At 33.1% G+C, this 23,240-nt stretch overlaps 1 protein-coding gene across 1 annotated transcript; it reads right to left on the bottom strand.

The window, feature by feature from the left end:
• Positions 1–453: 453 nt before the first annotated feature.
• LOC127733968 (tRNA (adenine(37)-N6)-methyltransferase-like) lies at positions 454–19,359 on the bottom strand. The gene is made up of 4 exons (XM_052243457.1): positions 19,298–19,359; positions 7,826–7,999; positions 6,655–6,812; positions 454–2,628 (listed from the first exon to the last, which is right to left on the bottom strand). Exons 2-4 carry the CDS (start codon positions 7,996–7,998, stop codon positions 1,817–1,819), a joined length of 1,143 nt encoding a protein of 380 aa, XP_052099417.1. The 5' UTR covers position 7,999; positions 19,298–19,359; the 3' UTR covers positions 454–1,816.
• Positions 19,360–23,240: the final 3,881 nt, after the last annotated feature.

Raw genomic sequence — 23,240 nt, 5'->3', positions numbered from 1 at the left:
TTTATTGCCTAAATTGTTTCTGGGAGGCAGTTAAGATAGAAATGTTTAAAATGATTGGTAAATGATAGAAAAGTGATGTTCAAGACAGAGTAAATTTGATCATTAGCAGATACTAATAGTAACAGGCAAGATTGCAAACTCACATCAAACATACGGATAAATGTTTGTTGTGTGAGTACTTAAACCTTACACTATCATTTTGCTTGACAGAAGAATAAATGTTGCATTTAGAGACAACAAAATTAAGAAAATAAAAATAAATTCATCAATTCAGTCGGAAAAAAAACCCAAGATACTTAACTACAAAAGAATTCAAACATTTACTGAAAGCACTCTTAATAATTTCTCAGCATGCTCAGTGCCATCAAACATACTAGCATTGGCTGTTCTACTTCTAAAATATGCTCTATCATATGCAAATTTGAAGCATTCTCTGTATAAAATAAACCAGTATGTTTTTCACTCATATTATTAAAGTAACATGATAAATTGCTTGTTTATATAATTGGCCATAATAAAAAATAATAAAATGCTCCACTGGGTGCAGCTTGATACGACTGCAGAGGTTGAACCCTGAACAGTTGGGGCAAGTATGGACACAACATTCAAGCTTGATACAGCTCTGAATTTGGATTGTGATTAAATATTTGACACAGCATAGGTTTCTGACACAGAATGAATGTGGTCTAAGAACTTATAAAAATTTAATTTACCTATTCAAACCATATCATTATTATTTGCTCTTATATATCAATCAGAAATAACCAATTTAAAATGTAAAATTTTAAAGAAAAAAAAAGGAAAAAAAGGAAAAAAAAATCCCTCCCCCAAATTTTTTGAACCCCCTTATGTTTCAGCACCCCCAAACTCAATCCCAGCCTTCCCTTTGTGGTATGGTACCTTGCAGTACAATTTCAGAGAGATCCATACACTTGAACACAAGTTATTGTCTGGAAACTAGAAAAATGCTTGTTTTTTTGCCCCTTTTTGGCCCCAAATTCCTAAATGTTTAGGGCAATTACCCCCAAACTCAAACCCAGCTTTCCCTTTGTGATATGGGACCTTGTAGTACAATTTCATAAAGATCCATACACTTACACACAAGTGATTGTCCTGAAACTAGAAAAATGCTAGTTTTTTGCCCCTAATTCCTAAAATTTTGAGGCAATTACCCCCAAAATCAATCCCAGCCTACCCTCTAGAGTATGGTACCTTGTAGTAAAATTTCAGAGAGATCCATACACTTGAACACAAGTAATTGTCTGGAAACTAGAAAAATGCTTATTTTTGACCCCTTATTCTAAACGTTTTGGGCAATTACCCCCAAACTCAGTTCCAGCTTTCCCTTTGTGATATGGAACCTTGTAGAACAATTTCAGAAAGATCCATACACTTACACACAAGTTATTGTCATGAAACTAGAAAAATGCTTGTTTTTTGCCCCCTAATTCCTAAAATTTTGAGGCAATTACCCCCAAAATCAATCCCAGCATTCCCTTTGTGATATGGAACCTTGTGGTACAATGTCAGAGAGATCCATACACTAACACACAAGTTATGTCTGGAAGTTACAAAAATGCTTATTTTTGGCCCCTAATTCCTTAACTGTTGGTAACATAACCCCAAAAATCAATCCCAACCTTCCTTTTGTGGTATTGAACCTTATGGTAAAATTTCATAGATATCCATTCACTTAAACTAAAGTTAGAGTGCGAAAACCAATGTGTCTTCGGACGACGACGACGACGACACCAATGTCATACCAACATACGACTGCAAATTTTTTTTGTGGTCGTATAAAAAGCATGAAACAGTGTTAAGAATTTTTATAATGTTCAGCATGACTAACTGGTTGAATTCTAACAACTTCAGCTACTTGTTTGTCAAACCATGCTGTAACATGGACAATATCTACAACAAAGTAATATAAACTATCAACACAGTGTTTTCTACGGTAAACTGACCGTGGATCCTGACAAAGTATGTCACTTATAGCTTTACTGACTTCTATTCCTGATTTTAAATATTTCAGACAAAAGTCAGATGCTGCTGATGATGAAAACAGTTTTAGTTGTTCCTGAGCAAGATTTGTAAATCTAACTGATATTTTATCAATAGGTGGGGTTTCTATCCAATCAGCAGTTTTTGTGCTGTCTGTATTAAATGCTTCTGTAAATATGTCACCTTCTTTGTTATTTATCACATTTTCACGGTCTACAGGACTGGACAACTGATTAACCTGAGTATCATCATATGTCTTTAACTCACTATTCAGGCCTAAATCTAAAGGAAATTCTGAAGCACCGACATGTAATGTAGACTGTTCACAAGTGTCTGCTTGGTTACATACATTATCAGTTTGTTTACAATCAACTTGTTCATCACTTTTCTCTTGGCACAAAGAATTGTCAGAGTTGTTTTGTTCTTGGTTTAAATGAAAAATCTTTAGTCTTAAAACTTCCTTTGGTTTATCCTCCAATGCCTCGCCACTTGTTCTCCTTGTATTCAAGCAACTTTCAGGATCATTTTGAACATTTTGTGGGATATCATATGAAGGTATATATGGTTTTATGTCTAGAACTGGAGTACCATCTAATAAATCAATACCACTTAAATGGAGCATGGAGCCTGTAAAGACAAAACAAATTCATATTTTAATTCTTTAATTTAAATAATACTACTTGTTTTCTAAATAATAAATAATAAATAGATAATAAAACTCTTTATTTATTGAACTTCAAAGTAACTCCTTTAAAAATTACATGTTAATCTTCCCTGAGGCCTTCAAAATCTATTTATACAAATAGAAAAAAAATAAAAACAAATAAAATACATAAAAAGTAGCTTCAATATTGAGTAAGCACATATATATCCATTCAATAGAGGAAAAATACATTATATTCAAGTATCTTCATTCTGTAAAGTTAAAAAATTGTTTGAACATTTGATCTAAAATGTATCTAAATTATTTGTTTCTTTAATATCATTTGGCAAATTATCCCAGGTAATAAAACCAGAATATTTGAATGTTCTTTTTCTCTGCCAATTTAAAACCATTCACACTGTTTTCCAGCAGATGCTTTATTTTCATTATATATTTTCTGTAGCCCTTTCTAGAATGTGATTTTTAGACCCTGTATTTGCCTATAAAATTGTATTCTGATACAAGTTATTTCCTTTCTTGGAAACCAAAACTGGTGCCCTGCAATAATGAGTAATAGTGAGAAGCAGATATTACCTGGTAATTTTTCTTGTAATCATAATGCTTTGTTAAAATAAATGTCTTGTCTATTTTAAGCCTTTCTTCATCCAACATATAAAAGATTACAAATATTTTGTTATTTGACTAACTTTTTGGTACAAACAATTTTGGTTACTTGCTATTCTCATACTGTCTATTCGTGGCAGAAAATTGTCACATAAGTTACAAAGAAAAGCACTGCATATAATTCCCCTTTACACAATTTTTATAGTACATTCCATTTAACATGTTTTCATTGAACATGGGTTGAAGTAGAAAAAAAATATAGGTAGCTACAGATACAACTTCGCATTCTGAACAAAATGTCAAAAATAATTATGTGTACATGTTGTAGGCTTATCACCTTTAGTTTCAGAATTGCTCTTCATTGCAGGGAACCATAATTGCTTTTCTGAAATGGGTATTACTTGCAACCAGTAGTTTGAGGAGAAAACTGTCATTTTCATGAAAGTCCCATGACCATAATTAGGTCCAAAGTAAGTCAATTGTACACATTGATTTGCAGGGAGTTGGCCATTTGTCAATGAACAGTTATAAGGAGAATATACAATGATGCAGGGGCATAGCTAGGCCAATATGATGTGTACTCAATGCCAGAGGAGGAAGTCAAACGGCAGGGGGTTTGGGGGCCGCTTAAGGCCCAGAGAAGCTCTGAGTAAATGATGCATAATCCTGCATTCTCGTAATTTCCTGGGACTTAAAATGACCTCACCGAAATCTTATTTTCATGAGTAACAAGTCAACTTTTGAAAAAAAAAAATTGAAAAAAAAAATTTAATTAGAAAAAAACAAACAAGTGCTGTTGGCTTAGGAATTTGGATTTTCTAATGTGAAGTGGGTTGAGCTTGATTAAATTAGATTAAAAATAATATTCAATGCTAGTTAGTTTAGGTTAAAAAGGGTGGTAAAGGGTGGTACTTGCACGGAAAAAACCTTAAATACAAAGAAGGAATAACAATTTCACGGTGAACGTGAAATAATTTCTTCCATGAACGTTGATAAAAAAAAATGAAAATCCGGCATGAGAATGAATCGTTGTCCATGGTCTCTTTAAAACGTCATGATATTTTATTTCGTTAGTTATTTTGAAATCTTCAGAAAAGATGTCAGGACTGGGTAAGGAGGCATAGAATTGTTTTCTGACACCTCGAGGACCATTTTAGTTGTTTGCATCAGCAACATAATCATAATGCTGGTTCCGTAAATTAAAAGTAATTTCTGGAACGGAATATAGGTACAAAGTGATTATTAACATGTTTTTAAGATAGTTTTTAATTTAATTTACTACTTTAGTTTTATTCTTACTAGATTTACCATATTTTTATTTTTGTAAAATTTCCGATGTGTACACAACTGCGTTTTTGCGTACGGGTTGCTACGCGCCTGATGATGTAAGGTTGATTTATTACTGTTAAGAATTGCGCTAACGTTAAACGTACCCTTTTGCGGTGCGGCCGCTATCTTTGTGACGTCGCGTTATTGTGATGTACGATTATGTTTATGGATTAGAAACTTATAATGGCAGACATAGTTCTATCTGTAACGCCTTAGTTAAGCTTACGATCAAAATACACAACGCAACCCATTAATCTACAATTACATTAAATATTTTATTAAACATGTCAGGATTGTCAGCGTTTATGACTATTGATCAAATTTGTGAAATTTTTTTTGAAGAAACCTCATAAAAAAGTTATAAATGCCGCTTTAAATTAGGGTTGGTCGGGAAACTCTTAACACTAGGGATGTCAACTAGTACCATAGTTCTTGAGTATCATTCTGTTAAGCCAGTGTTAACCCTATGTACAGTATTAGGTTGGATTGAATAGTTCTTACTTTCAACACTATCCAGTTTAGCCAGTGTTAGTTCTGTATGGAGAAGTCTTGCCTTACACATTATCTAGTTCAAACAGTATTAACTTTATAGGGATAGGTCTGTATGGAGAAGTCTTACTTTCCACATTATCCAGTTTGACCAGTGTTAGTTGAAGAGGATTAGGTTTGTATCTTTGTATGGATGTGTCAGTGTAAGTTCTATAGGATTAGTTTTGTATGAGGTCTTACCTTTGACACTATCTAGTTTAGCCAGTGTTAGTCCTATAGGATTAGTTTTGTATGAGGTCTTCCCTTCGACACTATCTAGTTTAGCCAGTGTGTCCTATAGGATTAGTTTTGTATGAGGTCTTCCCTTCGACACTATCTAGTTTAGCCAGTGTGTCCTATAGGATTAGTTTTGTATGAGGTCTTACCTTTGACACTATCTAGTTTAGCCAGTGTTAGTCCTATAGGATTAGTTTTGTATGAGGTCTTCCCTTCGACACTATCTAGTTTAGCCAGTGTGTCCTATAGGATTAGTTTTGTATGAGGTCTTACCTTTGACACTATCTAGTTATCCAGTGTTAGTCCTATAGGATTAGTTTTGTATGAGGTCTTCCCTTCGACACTATCTAGTTTAGCCAGTGTGTCCTATAGGATTAGTTTTGTATGAGGTCTTACCTTTGACACTATCTAGTTTAGCCAGTGTAAGTCCTATAGGATAAGTTTTTTATGAGGTCTTACCTTTGACACTATCTAGTTTAGCTAGTGTGTCCTATAGGATTAGTTTTGTATGAGGTCTTACCTTTGACACTATCTAGTTTAGCCAGTGTAAGTCCTATAGGATTAGTTTTGTATGAGGTCTTCCCTTCGACACTATCTAGTTTAGCCAGTGTTAGTCCTATAGGATTAGTTTTGTATGAGGTCTTTCCTTCGACACTATCTAGTTTAGCCAGTGTTAGTCCTATAGGATTAGTTTTGTATGAGGTCTTCCCTTCGACACTATCTAGTTTAGCCAGTGTTAGTCCTACAGGATTAGTTTTGTATGAGGTCTTACCTTCGACACTATCTAGTTTGGCCAGTGTAAGTCCTATAGGATTAGTTTTGTATGAGGTCTTACCTTTGACACTATCTAGTTTAGCCAGTGTAAGTCCTATAGGATTAGTTTTGTATGAGGTCTTCCCTTCGACACTATCTAGTTTAGCCAGTGTTATTCCTATAGGATTAAATACCACTGGATTGACAACAACACTTTAGTGAACTGTAAGTTTTATTGTGTCGACTAGTTTCGCCGATTAGATCAGCATCTTCAGGACAAATTATATAGAGATTACAATCCCTGAAGTATAAAAAAATGGTATCTAAATTTTAACGTCATAATGTGTTACCTTTGACACTATCTAGTTTAGCCAGTGTTAGTCCTATAGGATTAGTTTTGTATGAGGTCTTCCATTCGACACTATCTGGTTTAGCCAGTGTAAGTCCTATAGGATTAGTTTTGTATGAGGTCTTACCTTTGACACTATCTAGTTTAGCCAGTGTAAGTCCTATAGGACTAGTTTTGTATGAGGTCTTACCTTCGACACTATCTAGTTTAGCTAGTGTAAGTCCTATAGGATTGGGTCTATAGGGAGATCTTGTGGAGAACACACCTACTCTTTTCCCATTTAGTCTGGGGGGTTTCACTTTAGCCTTTGTAAACCTATTATTATTCTTGTGGAATACAAACATCAACCTGAAATTATAAATAAACTAAAGATTTCAAGGATCAGCATAGGATATTCAAAGATAAGCATAGGCTATTCAGGGATGATGTTCCACAAACTTTGAATTCTAGCACCACCCTTGAATTTTTTGTAATGTTGAAAAATATTAAAATCATATGTTTTCTGTTTGTCTACAAAATTTATGATGTCAAATTTTAAAGTCCTATTCTTTAAACTTTACTTTACTAATTCTGAAAAAAGATTTAATTAAAGATAGACATACTTCTCATAATGAATTCTCAATTTTTATGAATAAAAGATATTAAATCAAAATAGTATTTCAATGAAGGAAGTAACGTCTGCTGGTTAGATAAATTTCTAAAATCATTCAGTCACATCTGTAATACCCAATTTATGAGGATCTTCCCAACTTGCATGACCCTATGATAAATGAACATGTATCAACACTATTACAGTATGAACTACAAGACATTTTATATCTGTTGTGTCAAAACATTTAAAAACTATTTGTCAAAGGCAGCAGTTTAAAATTGATTTTAAAGATCTTAACTTGGTCATTCATAAGAATCAATCATGCTACTTTTGATTTAGAGACAATAAATATTAACCTAAGTTTTAACTTGATAATAAATTAAGAATGTGTGGATTAAAGATTTGGGTTCATATTAGTAAAGTTGAATTAATCTATTTTGTTCTAAATTACAATCATGTGACAATGATGACTAGGTCATGTAAATTGACTGTTACCAAATATCTCTGACAAAGATCACCATGGACACAATGACTTATCACTGGACTTGTCATGAGCAACACTTCAAGTGCAGCAGCCAGAGCAAAAACTTCTCACATATTTAAGAGAATCTGAGTTCAGCCCCATGTCTTTAGCTTTCTATGTTGTGTTTTGTTAGCTTTCTTATTTTCACATGGTCACAGATGGTGTTTTCTGCCTTTTTTTTACTCATACCTTTTTTCATTGTATTGTGGTTTTTTTCCATGAATACTTATGATTCCTAAACCTTACCAAACATGTGAAAATTCCTCCAAATCTTCTAGAGAGTGTTCGGGATTAGTGAAGATACTTTTCTCAATTGTCATAGTTCCTCTAGCATATGGACACAGTGCTGGTTGTCTGGGTGTTCCATTCTTGTAGGTAAATACAGAACTAACATAGCCTATTGGTTTCATGGAATACATTCTGAAAAGAAATGACAGATCTAAGAAGTCAAACTAGAGCCTCGGAGTAGCCTGAATCACTGACCTGGTAAATGTTTCTCTATATGTACATGATGTACATGTATTTCAGCTTTTAAAAGGTTTTACAGGTAAACAAAGCTATACTATGGAATCATTATAATTTTCACAAGAGTGCACACACTGAAATGTCTCACCTGCTATAATTACCATTGATTTTATGTGGATAGTCCTAAATATAAAGTTTTACTACAAGTATCACATAAACTCAAAATGATCCAAGAAAATGAGGTCAAGTTCAGATAAACCAAGCCAGAAATACATATACACCTTACAATCATTCAATAAACTGAATATAGTTGACCTATTGCTTATAGTATACAAGTAACAGGCTAAACCATGACAACTTTATATTGACCGATGAACCATGAAAATGAGGTCAAGGTCATATGATTAACATTGAGCAATGAACTGTGAAAATGAGGTCAAGATCAAATAAAACCTGCCAGACTGATATGTACATGTACATCGTAAAATATTTTCATACACCAAATATAGTTGACCTATTGCATACAGTATTAGAAAAACGGACAAAAACACAAAAACTTAACTTTAATCACTGAACCATGAAAATGAGGTCAAGGTCAGATGACATATGCCAGTTGGACATGTACACCTTACAATCATTTCTTATACCAAATATAGTAGACTGATTGCTTATACAGTAATACAGTTATATAGTATCTGAGATATAGACTTGACCACAGAAACTTAACCTTGTTCATTGATCTATGAAATGAAGTCAAGATCAAGGGGAAACTGTCTGACAGGCATGAGGACCTTGCAAGGTACACAGATACCAAATGTAGTTATTCTATTACTCATAATAAGAGAGAAATTAACATTACAAAAAATCTGAACTTTTTTTCAAGTAGTCACTGAACCATGGACAATGGACATATGAAAACTTCATAAGGCCAGACTTAAAAATATTTCTGTTTGCCCAAACCCTACCCACCATTCTCAGGTGTGGGAAGGTAGGTAGGGAAATTCTTTTTTTTTGGTACTTTTAGAGAAAAATAGGGGAAAAAATTATTTGACCTTGTAAACAACTTTTAAAATGAAAGACTATTATAGAGTTTTGTATAAATTGTCAGACACATATATCAGAGACATATATACACATGTGTATATATGTCTCTGCTCATACTAAGAAGAAGAGTGGAAGAAGTTTATTTGAATACAAAATTCAAATTACAAAACACTTGAACAAAACACTGTTGACAGAACTTCTGTCAGAATAATATCATTTTAATCAAATTTTAATGCCGATTCAAATTCCTGAACAACTTGGATTGGTTCCTCAAAATCGGGCTCAAACGAGTGTCCCGATCGATCAGAGACAGTCACACAAATTTCATCAGTTTTCCGTAGCATGAAATCGTCATCACACACTTTATCAAACACCTCTTTCCATGTTTTTGCTTTTTCAAAACGATAGAATTTGTTGGAAACTACAGGTTTTCATTTTAATCCAACCTTTATTTGTACTAAACGGTAACTTCTTCTTCTTAGTATCAGCCTCCTTTAATTAGGAGCACCTCCAAATATATATGGAGTTTTGCCTTAACTTTAAAATTTAAAAGGATAAAACAAAAATGATCTTTTTCCAACATATGTACAGCACATATAAATAAACAATAAGAGTGTCATGCAAGGCATATTTACATGGACCTTTTTGTTATAAATTAGTCTACCATACAATTAGATTCACTTACATGTATGTATGTATCTCAGTTTTATTTATAATTAAAAATATGTTTCATTTGAATTTGCTTTTTAATATGCATAAAAGATACAATAAAAGGAGGTTTTATTTAGTAAGATCTATGTATTAAAATAATAAGTTAAGATGTAAGAATTTAGTAAAATCTAAAAAGGCAGGTTTTCTCAGTGGAATGTTATATGTACTTCATGATCAATGTATATATAAAAATCATAATAAAGTAATAGAAGCTTGTTTTGTCACCATCAGTAAATTTAAAAGGATATTTACATGATCTGGACCCTATCATAAATGTATTAGTGAGTTAAAAAATAGGAATGCTTATTAATTATTTAAATTTCTTACAATTATTAAATGACAGACTCTGTGTTGGTATATATGTAGGACTCTAAAGTGCGATGGTACTCTAAAGTGCGATGGTCACGCTAAAGTGCGATGGTCTACGCTAAAGTACGATGGTGTCTCACGCTAAAGTACGATGGTTAATTGTTTTCTAAAGTACGATGGTATATCACGCTAAAGTGCGATGGACCAAAAGGGTAAGGTTAAAGGGGTTAACACGTTATAGTACATGGATGTTAAAAAATAGTCTTTTTGCAAAAGCTAGTATGGTATAACATATGTGATAGGCTTTATAATTTACCGGTAGGCTTAAGTGTGTGTTTCTAAATTTAGAACATCGACCACGTAATAATTGCTAAAACGGTAATTTAGGTGTCACAAAGTACTATATTTCATGTAAATGAATTTTTAACAGTTCGGGCGTATTAAATATTTGGATAATTGGTGTAACTTGCCGTTCACACAGTCTATCACTAATGTGAACACCTCCCCTTACAGTCGTCATTGTAAATTACAAATAAAATATTCATTCATTGTCGGATAATGTAACATTTATTTGTTTAAGGTTTAATCTAAATGAGAGAGAAAGGCGATGTTCTCCGAGCTTTCTCCTTTTTCGTAGCGAGTACAAATACATGTTATATTTTCCTACAATGTACAAACTAATGTTTTAGCCGACAATTTATAATTCTACCGACGTTACTTTTCAATAAAATCGACAATATTTTAACGGGGACTGCAAAGTAAACTGCAACGTAAACAATGATTTAAATGTATCCGTCCGCTTCCAATAGAAGTAGGATACAGGATACATATGCGTATGCTATTTTGTAGTTATATAGTAAAATGGTCGACTGCAGGACACAAGTCATTCTTCTAGCACACGAAAAAACAACACATTTGCTTCAGCCGACAAAGCACAGTTAGGTCTGAAATTAAGTCATGGACATTTGGTTTAAAAGTTGTTAATCAAATATTCTTAATTTACCTTCCGGCATGTTCATTTTTGGTTTGTATAAACGACTGTTAGCGTCATAATCCAACTACGTTTCATACGTCTATACTTTCGCGGACCATCGGACTTTAGCGTATGGAGGCATCGCACTTTAGCGCCGACCATCGCACTTTAGCGTGAGCATCGTACTTTAGCGTCCCCATCGCACTTTAGAGTCCTACATATATATGTCACTTATGATAATCATTATTCTCATTTGATTGTCATTTCCTCCACTTAAAGATATATGTATATATTTATATACGTATATGCAATATGTGTCTTGCTATTTGTTGTCCATAATTTTCAATCTTTCTATGTGCATTTGGAATAACATATTTCTGGTTTTGCTTTCAATATTTTCCATGAATTTTTCACAGTTATCAAATAGCTCCTTATATTTTGAACAGTCTATTAGCAGTTGTACTATTGCAGTTTTGTTCATGAAGGTGCAGTTCCATTTTGCTGGTGTGATTTTATCAGTGATCGCTTTTCTTATATCAAGGAAATATTTTTCTCTCGTAGTACTAAGTATGGGACAGGTTGTCAGGAAATGAGTTATGTCTTCATTGTCAGTTTTACATAATTGGCATATTGGTTCTACTGTATAGGGAGTGAATTTATGTTTGTCTGCCTGAAGTATGTATGTTCCAGTTAACATTCTAGTCTTGATTATTGCTTTTCTAAGTTCAAAACGAGGCAAATGTTTTACTTTCCAGACTTTATGATGTTTATTGATCTCGAAGTTTTCCTTATTCATAAACTTTAAGCTAGATTTTCTTTCAGATTCTGTTAAGGTCTTGTCCTTCCAAAATTTGTCTATTGTCAGCTTGGTGGTTCTTTTCCAATGTTCTTTCTTTGGAACATTGCCTTGAAGTTGTATAATGGTTGGAAGTTCATACATATCTAATATATCCATAACTCTTGAAAAGAAGCTACTTTTGTTATCAAAATTTGTTGTTATTTGTCTTTCCATAAGCTGATGTATTTTTTCATTTTCGCATGTTAGTAGTGCATGTAGGAGAGACAAAGCTCTTTTATGAATTTCTGCTTCTATTGGTAGAGCTCCTAACAGTAGTAACACTGCCGAATTAGCGGTTCTTTCTGGAAGAGATTGTAACAGGCGAAGATTTTTTCTATGAAATTTTTCCAACTGTTCGATATCAGATCTTGTTAGAGGTAGCACTTCTAGTCCATAAATTAACCTTGGAATGACATAGGTTTTGTAAATTTGATATGAGGTTGGTGGGTCTAGACCGTTTGTACCATGACAGCCTGATCCCATGAGGGCGTATTTAGTTCTTCTCGCTAATTTTATTCTCTCTTGTACATTTATGTGACTTTCGTTGCTTTCAGCTCTCGTTAGTCCTAGGTGTACACCTGATTTAGCTATTGTTACATCATTTCCATCTAGTTTCCAGTTGTAATCACTTTTTGTTTTAGAACAATCTATGATTTGGGTTTTTGTTGGATGTATACTGTAGTGGTGTTCGTTTGCATATCTACCGAGCACATTTAGCATTAGTTGTAGTTCATGCTTGTCATTCGATATAAAGGCTATATCGTCGGCGCAAGTTGGTGATCCTACGTATATATTTCCTAACTGGTATCCTATTGAATTTTGTTCCAATTCTACCAGAAAATCTTGGACAAAGATTTTGTATAGATGGGTTGATAGAATTCCTCCCTGTCTTACACCTTGTTTGATTTGGAAAGGATTACTTATGCCATCAAGCCATTTAACTTTTGTAGTCAAGTCAGTATATAGGTCTGTTAGTATTTTCCAATATATTGGATGGATTTCTTGATTAAGCATTTTATCCATCAGTATAGTGTGTTGGACTACATCAAATGCTGATTTTACATCTAGAATGTTTATAATTATATAGAAATTGTCATTCCCCTTTTTTTTCTCATATCTAGCTTCTGAAATGATTAAGCTTGCCATGATTGGCGATAAACCTTTGGTGAATCCAAATTGGAGGTCTGTTTTTGGTTCTATCATCAGTTTGTTTAGAAATGAGTATTCAAAGGTTTTTCCAGTTATTGGTGTTACTGTTATGCCTCTATAGTTGCTCGTCTCTGTTGTTTTTCATCCGTATCAATTGGAGGCTTTAAGGTAGCACGGTAGTATTTGCATTCCAGAATTTAGGTTGCTCTTTTGTGTACCCTACTTAAGTCAATGTATCTGAACATTATGATTGGACAAAAAATACAGTATCAACTGAACATACTTTCCCAAACTGAGGGATTAATCAGGTGTAGAAAAATATGAAATAATTTTACATACAGATGAAAATGAATTTTTGAGAATTTTTTTAAATTGTGTATTCATTGCACGATAAAAGACCTAAAAGCACTAGTGGCCTTAGGTTCTTAAAGATAGCAAAAAAAGTAAACGGTCATGATACATATTCAAATTCATTTCTGAATAGTAAAATGAAAGTACTTCAGTAAACTGTGAATGTAGAATTTTTAGCAGTGTTAGAAAGTGGTGAAAATTCTAAAAAGGCTATCATTATCCCTTATGGGCCAGGAAATACTACCATGCCACCTTAAGGGGGATATACATGTTTACACTAAATCAATGAAGGATTTTTTTTTACCTATGCAATTTGTAAGTTTATCAATAAAAAGTTGATTAAGGGCAACTATGATAAAAACAACCCTTAAATTCCACCCCTGGGAGTGAAAATTGCTGATTCAGCAAATTTTGCCTGATCTGTGGGTAATAAAGTAAAAATTTACCTAGAAAGTAGAACTTCATTATTTTTATGTAACTTGCAATACATTTTTAATTATAAATGCTCACTTTAACTTTTCGCAGTGTCTGACACATGTGCAACCACTGGAATTTGAGACGCGACATATTTTATTTGCCTGTACATCCTATTATTTTCACCGAAATAAATAAATTGCATAATTTCTTATTTTTTTCCACACAAGTACAGCTTTACTAGTTTTCTTTAGGTTTAATTTGTAGTTTTGTGGTAACATGACACCAGTATGAGCTTTTTTGGAACCAGCAAGTGGTTAAGGGGTCCTTACTTATTCATTTAGCCCTCATATTTGACTGAAAAAGAGATAGCAATAGGGGTTTCTTTACACTGACAAGACATTTTTTTTGACAAAGAATGTAATTATGACTGTTTATCAGAAAGATTAAAAAGTTTATTCATTTTCCATGCAAATGTCATTAATTAATTTTGATTTTCTGACAATGAAAAGCACAATAAAGGTAAAATGATTATGTAAGGGGACATAATTTAACTTAATGCATACATGAGAAATAGACAAACAGTCAACTTAGAGATATATTCTAGTACATAGTTTGTCAAAAAGATTTCAGAATGATAGTTAACTGCCATCTAAAGAATCTTGTTGTGTTGCCTTCATAATCTGGAAATGCTTAAAGTAATGTAAGGCATGCTGTAAAATGTGGAATGGACTTTAATATCATTTTTCATGATTTGGTGCTTAAACTGTTTCTTTCAGTCAGATTAACTATAAATAGAGTTGGCAATCCAATAATTCCTCCTGAATCACCATGTTTGACTTCTGTGTTGATTTGAAACATCATATATTTGGATTTTGTTCACTCCTTAAGTAAAAATGGTAAGATGATAAAAAAATGAAAATCTGCCAGCTGGGGTAGGGGTGTAATCTTTCATTTTTTTTTGGTAAGAAATAAGTGCAGACTAGTATTCTTTATTGTAATATGTTACATAGTAAGAAGGCTATGCATCATAGGTGTCATGACTGATTTCAAGTTTGAAATGTCTTGGTTAAGGTAGCACGGTAGTATTTGCATTCCAGAATTTAGGTTGCTCTTTTGTGTACCCTACTTAAGTCAATGTATCTGAACATTATGATTGGACAAAAAATACAGTATCAACTGAACATACTTTCCCAAACTGAGGGATTAATCAGGTGTAGAAAAATATGAAATAATTTTACATACAGATGAAAATGAATTTTTGAGAATTTTTTTAAATTGTGTATTCATTGCACGATAAAAGACCTAAAAGCACTAGTGGCCTTAGGTTCTTAAAGATAGCAAAAAAAGTAAACGGTCATGATACATATTCAAATTCATTTCTGAATAGTAAAATGAAAGTACTTCAGTAAACTGTGAATGTAGAATTTTTAGCAGTGTTAGAAAGTGGTGAAAATTCTAAAAAGGCTATCATTATCCCTTATGGGCCAGGAAATACTACCATGCCACCTTAATACATAACACAAATTGTCCTGTGATAAAGTGTGGTCAGATCGGATCAGGTTATTCTATGCAACAAACTCAAGACGGATACGGATACGACAAAACTCCGCAAAAAAAAAAAACATCACGAATTTTTAATAAAAAAAGATTTTGACTCAGGTGCTTTTTTATGGGTCGGTCGGTTTAGGGCAAACCAACCTATTCTTTTTTATGGCCTAACATAAGGCATCTATATACATTTCTAGTATGAAGCATCCAGGCCTACTACCTTCTGAAATATTAAGCTTAAAAGGAGTTAGTTAACCACCACAGGACCACTATCCCTATGTCTCTATCTGCGACAGAAGTCACAGGCTCGACAAAAATGACAAATTCAAATGTCCTGCTTTTATTTTTAGGACACATTATAAATATATATACATTGGTTATGATCAAATTTACAATAATAGATTATCTATTGCTTTGGAAACAATTGTAGAGATATAGCACACAGATGAAATGTAGCCTAGAAACTTCCTCAACTTGAAAGATCAATGATAATATTTGTTTTGCTTTTCACTAGGCAACTTCAATGACTTTATATGATGTTATCTGTTTCCCACTCTTCTCAACTGAGAAAAGCCATTCTCTGTCAAGTAGCTTGAAATGGAAAATTATCATACAAAAAGACAAAAGCAATATTTAAGAAAATAGCTTAAACGGGAATAATGTAGTCACACAAGCACAATAAACAATGAAAACTGTTGATAAAAAATCTACTATAACCAGAAAACCCTTGTTTTTCCCCCTTTTTTGTCCCTAATCCTTAAACAGTTTAAGCCATAACCCTCCCTAAGCAAATCCTAACCATCCTTTTGTGGTATGGAACCTTGTGGTATAATTTCAGAGAGATCCATACACCGTTCCACAAGTCTGGAAACTAGAAAAATGCTTATTTGGGCCCCTTTTTGGCCCTTAATTCCTAAACTGTTAGGACCATAACCCCCAAAATCAATCCCAATCTTCCTTTTGTGGTTATAAACCTTGTGTTTAAATTTCATAGATTTCTATATAATTATACTAAAGTTATTGTCCGGAAACCAACTGTCTTCGGACGATGCTGACTACAATGACGACGACGTGAAACCAATATACGACTGCAAAATTTTTTGCGGTCGTATAAAAACTCTCAAACTAAAATTGGACCGAAAAAGTTCATATGCATTATGACCTGACATTTTTTTCTTCAATGCAGGTCATGACCTGCATTTTCAGTTCCAGAGGTTGACAGGTATGAATGACCATTTTCAGTGTATCATTGCTATATATATATATATGGTCCGAGTACACAGTTATCGTCCTTTGATTTTCGTTGTCCACGAATAAAGTCCCTAGTGTGGACAGTGTGTTGCTTGCCAATTTTTTTAGTACCCCTTCCAAATGTATTCCTTCATGTTTTATGCCTCAAATAGCAAGTAGGGGGATGAAATTACACTGTAAAAAAATTTGGGTCATGAATTGTAAAGTAAAGTAGTGATTTGGTCCAGCTGAAAAAGGTTAAAAATTAGCACTTCGGAAGCTGTCAAAAGATTTCAAGACCCCCTTAACATAGAATTGTCCATATTTTGAGTTAGAGCCGATGAAGTTTTCTATAATTTTGATATAATTTGTCCCAAAAGTAGTACAACACACTGTAAAAATATTATTGAGAAAGCGCAGGTGGGATTTTTTTTATTTTCATTTATTGTCTAAAAGAAATGCACTACGAAATAACTGTGTACTCGGACCTAAGAGGCGAAATCAGTAAATATAGAATCTGTACTTTGGCAACTTCCCTGAATGATTTAATGGTGTCAATTTGTCAGATAGCATGAAACTAAAGGATTTAAACTTTTATTTGATAGAAATTCTGCAAAAATTACCCATTTTGGCATTATATGGTCAAAATAAGCATTTCAAAGCTTTTTCAATTTTGATGCATAAGTGGCATTCTGACTTTCTATGTGACAGGTTTTCCAGGTGTGTCAATATTTGTGTTTCTATGCTTTAACCCAGTTGTATTACTCATTTGTGAACTCTGAATCTACAGAAAATAAGATTATCTCAGACAATATGTGTAAAATGTGTTGTATAAATGACCCTCGTGTAACGGCCTGTTTGGATCAAGTTAAATGTGAGGACCTAGGTACATAAAAGTTGAAGTCCATAATAAAGATTTCACTAAATTTGTATTAAAAGCACTTCACAATGTCTTTTGTACCTGTTTCATTTCACATAGTATCTTTCTTTTCTTATGTTAAATAGCAAGTGGTTCAAATATAAGCCTGCTGAGGCTAAAATTGCATGCAAGTTTTTCACTAAAAAGTGAAAAATCTTTGTATCAGACCATACTGTCTGCAAAAAAAGTTGAATGCAAGAGTCCTTTTATGCTCAGATTTATTGTATCATGTAACCTGAGTATAGAAATTATAAAAAAGACACAAATTTTTATTTCATATAGCTTCAGTATGCATTTTTAAATGTAAATATGTGCTACGGCCTAAATCGACCCTAAATTATTTTCAGTCTTACTTGGCTTAAGACCCTTTTATACTAATATGGTATGCTATTTGTAATTTTTCTTTCCATTTAAAGTACATTTAATACATATGTAAGGATTATTTATAACCAAAAAACTCCACAAATTTAAAATTGCTAGAAAATAATACATCTTCATGTAAGGCCCCCCCTTCATTGGAAAACCTCCATTTTTTGGCACAGGCTCATATAAATTTGACTTTTAAATAATTGTGATAAGTCTGATAAATCAAATGAGTATTCTATTGCTTTAAATACATAATATGTCATATATTAAGGCCTTTAAAATGTAATTTTTTGCAATATTTTAATTTTTAAAGCCCCAAATGTTGATAGTTGAAATTTTTCAATTTAAACGTCAAAATTTAACACGCGAAGTTGAATATAGAATTTATCATATTGTCTATAATGTATATCCTATTGCCATGAAACTTTGTCAGCAGTCTCATAATTCATTAAGCTTTAGTCATACCAAGTTTTATTAAGATTGGTCAAATTTTTCTATCCTATTAGGTCCGAGTACACAGTTATCGTCCTTTGATTTTCGTTGTCCACGAATAAAGTCCCTAGTGTGGACAGTGTGTTGCTTGCCAATTTTTTTAGTACCCCTTCCAAATGTATTCCTTCATGTTTTATGCCTCAAATAGCAAGTAGGGGGATGAAATTACACTGTAAAAAAATTTGGGTCATGAATTGTAAAGTAAAGTAGTGATTTGGTCCAGCTGAAAAAGGTTAAAAATTAGCACTTCGGAAGCTGTCAAAAGATTTCAAGACCCCCTTAACATAGAATTGTCCATATTTTGAGTTAGAGCCGATGAAGTTTTCTATAATTTTGATATAATTTGTCCCAAAAGTAGTACAACACACTGTAAAAATATTATTGAGAAAGCGCAGGTGGGATTTTTTTTATTTTCATTTATTGTCTAAAAGAAATGCACTACGAAATAACTGTGTACTCGGACCATATAACCTGATCGACGATAGCGGATCAATGGGAAAAAAATCGCAGAATATTAATGAAAACTGGGTCCACATACTTATTTTTTGTTTTTGTTGTTTTACAATCGACCTATTTCTTCATCATTGATGGTTTTTTTTTTACTTATAGATGTTGCTTTCGTCTTTTTATTTGATATTTTTCTACTTTGATGAAAAATTTTTTAGGACTTTTCGTTCTGGAAGTAACAATAATAATTTCTTATTGTTACCTAATCTAATCTAATCTAACTTATCTTTAAACCCCCTTTGTAGAGGAACCGTATTTTTTTTTGGGGGGGGGGGGGTATGTCAATTATGTCAGTTACAGGACAGACAAATTCGTCAATTTGTGAAAGGAGGTCACATTATGGACCAGAACATGGATATATTTGTAAAGTAATTTGATGGATAAATTTGAATTATTTACATGTGTGGTGTGCAGTCCAAAGTGTTTGTAGGAAACCCCTAGAGATGTAAAGAATGTAATCGGTTTCTCTCTAGAATTTACATGAATTTAAACACTGGACTGATACGGACTTTGAAAAGATTAAATATAAGTAATGGAAACTCGACCCATGGCATAGCGATGGTCCTTGAAAAAAAAGTCCAAATGAAAAAAAAATCGTAAGTAATTTCAAAATCTATGATTTTTTTTAAAATAGATAGAAATAGCTGCATTACTAATTGGCTTCTTCAAGGCTTTAAACTACTTAGCATTGTCGAAATTTCTATTTATATTCATATTTGTGACATCACTGGATGGCCAAATGTGTACTTTTTTAATTCAACAACTCAACAAAGTACTATATGACCAAAGTCTTTGAATAAAGTTTATAAAAATCACAAAAGAGTAAAGTATTTTAAGTAAGTTTTTTTTCTCTCCAAGATGACCTTTAGAAATATATCCATTTCCCCCCTAAGTTACTTGCATCGATATAGTATAAGCCTCAAATCTATGTCCAGCCTCGAATCTGTGTGCTTTCCTCGTATCGATGTCGTATCTATATTGCGTCATAGACGTCATTAATCTATGTCCATTCTTTTCTCAAATCTGCGTCCTTTTCATCATGCTAGTCATGCACTGTCTAGAAAAGTTTGACACGATCTAATAGCTGAATATTAGTATGTTCCGAAGGCATACTGAATATTTTACGGAGGGAACTAACCTATTCACTGTCCTATGTTGACGTCAGAGTTGTTAAAACGTCTTCGAGGGAATATTTTTGTTTTCAAATATTTCATATTCAAATTAAATCGAAATCATTTTTTTTCATCTCAAATGAAAGTACATATCACAAATGTTCCATGTAGCAATAAAGAACGGAAATCCAAATTAGAATTTTGAATTACATAGTTGCATAGTTCGAATTGCAATTCTCAAACATTCAATTGTCGAGTTGCAATTCTCAAACATTCAATTGTCGAATTGCAATTCTCAAACATTCAATTGTCGAATTGCAATTCTCAAACATTCAATTGTCGAATTGCAATTCTCAAACATTCAATTGTCGAATTGCAATTCTCAAACATTCAATTGTCGAATTGCACTGTAACAAATTAGGAATTGCAAAGTTGGAATTATGACATCTTGTCTTCCATAAAAGATGACGACTTCATTTCATTTAATGATTTTGAAGTGTGATAAAATTGAGAATGGAAATGGGGAATGTGTCAAATGAGACAACAACTCGACCATAGAACAGTATAGTATTGTTGGTTGTGAAGCTTTTTGAATCTTCTCTTTTGGGATGTATAAGATGTAATTGAGCATATTGTACTAAGTATTTAAAAAACTAGTCGCGCAAACGTATAATTGACGTAAATGAGTTGTGGCGTAAAGGGGCGCATTTATGACGCAACGGATTTTTCCAACTGAATGACTTCATATCTATTCAGCAGCTTAATTAAAAGTAATGACATGCAATTTTCTGATCTGTCACCCACTTGAACACATACTTCATAATTGTCGATACTTTGAATTACAAGTGGGGAAAATTGGAAAAGAAGTTCCGTTATAAAAGTAGTTCCAAACCGTGAAGAAATGTATACGCACATATTTTTACTGGCTATTCGGACAATGAACTTGCTATTGTCCGAATAGCCAGTAAATAAACTCAACATAGATAGCAGGATTAAAATGCCAAACGCGCGTTTCGTCTACAAAAGACTCACCAGTGACGATCGAATCAAAAAAGTAATAATTGCTTTATTGTACGGGGAAGTCTTTGGAACTCGCGTGCTCGTCGTCATATGAACATAACAAAATCAGAGATCTATATTTTAATTCGATTGCATCTTTGCTTCCCTGAAATAGTTTTTGAAAGTATTAACCGGTAAATAGTCTTTTTGCGGGAAAATGTTTACATCCAGTAAACAGTTCGTACTGTCCACAAAATTGTTTTTTTTTTGTTTGTTTTTTTTACTATTAATCGGTAAATAGTCTTGTACGATTCGCTCGTGTATGTAACAATGTTTTAGATTTTAACGAGAGAAATTTATGTATTACTGAAAAATTATTACACCAGGGTTTTCGATATCACAAACTAGTCAAAACATTTACTAAATTTTATCATCGGTATAAGGACATCATTCGTAAATATAGCTCAACATGCAGACTTCTTATACGTTCAGGTATTTCACATCCAATTTTTTATGGAAATATTCTTTATAAAGCACAAAAATGTCAGTATTCACCTCTGAAGCTAACAAAACCTTTAAATAGACTTATTAAGAAGGGATATAGTTACGATACTGTTGTCAGGTCATTAAAGATTGCATATTTTGGCGTTAATATTGATTCACTTATAGGGTCTTTGCATCGGCACTAAACACATTTATTTAAAAACCAGTTGTTGGCATGACACGGGTTATGTTCTTTTCATATATGTTATGATGGTATGATACTAAACCCCTAACGGGAAGGATTGTGCCTGATATTCATATGATGAAGACATAATCTTTCAATCAGTTTAATTGAAGTCTGGAGCTGGCATGTCAGTTAACTGCTAGTAGTCTGTTGTTATTTATGTATTATTGTCATTTTGTTTATTTTCTTTGGTTACATCTTCTGACATCAGACTCGGACTTCTCTTGAACTGAATTTTAATGTGCGTATTGTTATGCGTTTACTTTTCTACATTGGCTAGAGGTATAGGGGGAGGGTTGAGATCTCATAAATATGTTTAACCCCGTCACATTTTTGCGCCTGTCCCAAGTCAGGAGCCTCTAGCCTTTGTTAGTCTTGTATTATTTTTAATTTTAGTTCACTGAACTAGTATATATATTTGTTTAGGGGCCAGCTGAAGGACGCCTCCGTGTGTGGGAATTTCTCGCTGCATTGAAGACCTGTTGGTGACCTTCTGCTGTTGTCTGTTCTATTGTCGGGTTGTTATCTCTTTGACACATTCCCCATTTCCATTCTCAATTTTATTTTTCAGACAATTTCTTTAAAATCATGAGTGAATTTATTCGTCTATTATTTTATAAAGGAAATACGCACTGAGTTAAAATAATCTGTTACATTATTTCCACTGGGAGATATATTACAGTATTTGTTCCTGACGGAATAGAGGATATACAATATTTGTAAGGAGGAATAAATATACCCTTGAACCAGTGTGCTTCGCACGACAACGCATGCATTCTTCTTGTTAATGCTTCTGTTGGTTCCATAAATTTAACATATGATATTCATATTATTAAAATTTTATCAAAACATTACTATAAATGCATAACATGAAATTTTGTTCACACTAATTCATCGGTTTATTGCCTGATTGACTTTTAAATTATTTTTATATTCATTATAATTATTTGAAATGTTGCTTATAAAAATTGAATTGATTGATAAATTTACTTTGAAATAATCTTTAGAATAATGATTGCAGAGACCTTGTTTTCCAGTAATTCATGAACAATTCAGTGTTACTTGCGATCATTTTTTTGTTGCAAGATTTTTTTGTTAAAAGAGCCCAAGCCAGCCATTGAAGATTTATGTACGCTTATTGCGTTATTGGTAAGAACAATAATTAGGGGCGAGAAGGCTACAAATTCGAGAGTGTCGATTATGAATAGATAGGAATCCATGACAACTCGCCCCACTGCCGAATCGCCCCACTTTTTCACCAACTCGCCCCACTTTCTGAAAAGGTTAAAATCCCGCTGAATAAAGGTCTGCCAACTCGCGTGGGGCGCGAAAAAAATAGTAAAATCCCGATGAATTTTATAGCCCTGCCAACTCGCTCCATTTATGAAAAAGGGTAAAATCCCGTTGAATATAGGTCTGCCAACTCGCCCTACTTAGTAAAAAGGTTAAAATCCCGATGAATTTTATAGTCCTGCTCCACTTATGAAAAAGGGTAAAATCCCGT

The sequence above is a fragment of the Mytilus californianus genome, unplaced genomic scaffold, assembly GCF_021869535.1.
Source record: "Mytilus californianus isolate M0D057914Y unplaced genomic scaffold, xbMytCali1.0.p SCAF_3, whole genome shotgun sequence".
NCBI lineage: Eukaryota > Metazoa > Mollusca > Bivalvia > Mytilida > Mytilidae > Mytilus > Mytilus californianus.
This window is presented reverse-complemented; position numbering and strand designations above follow the sequence as displayed.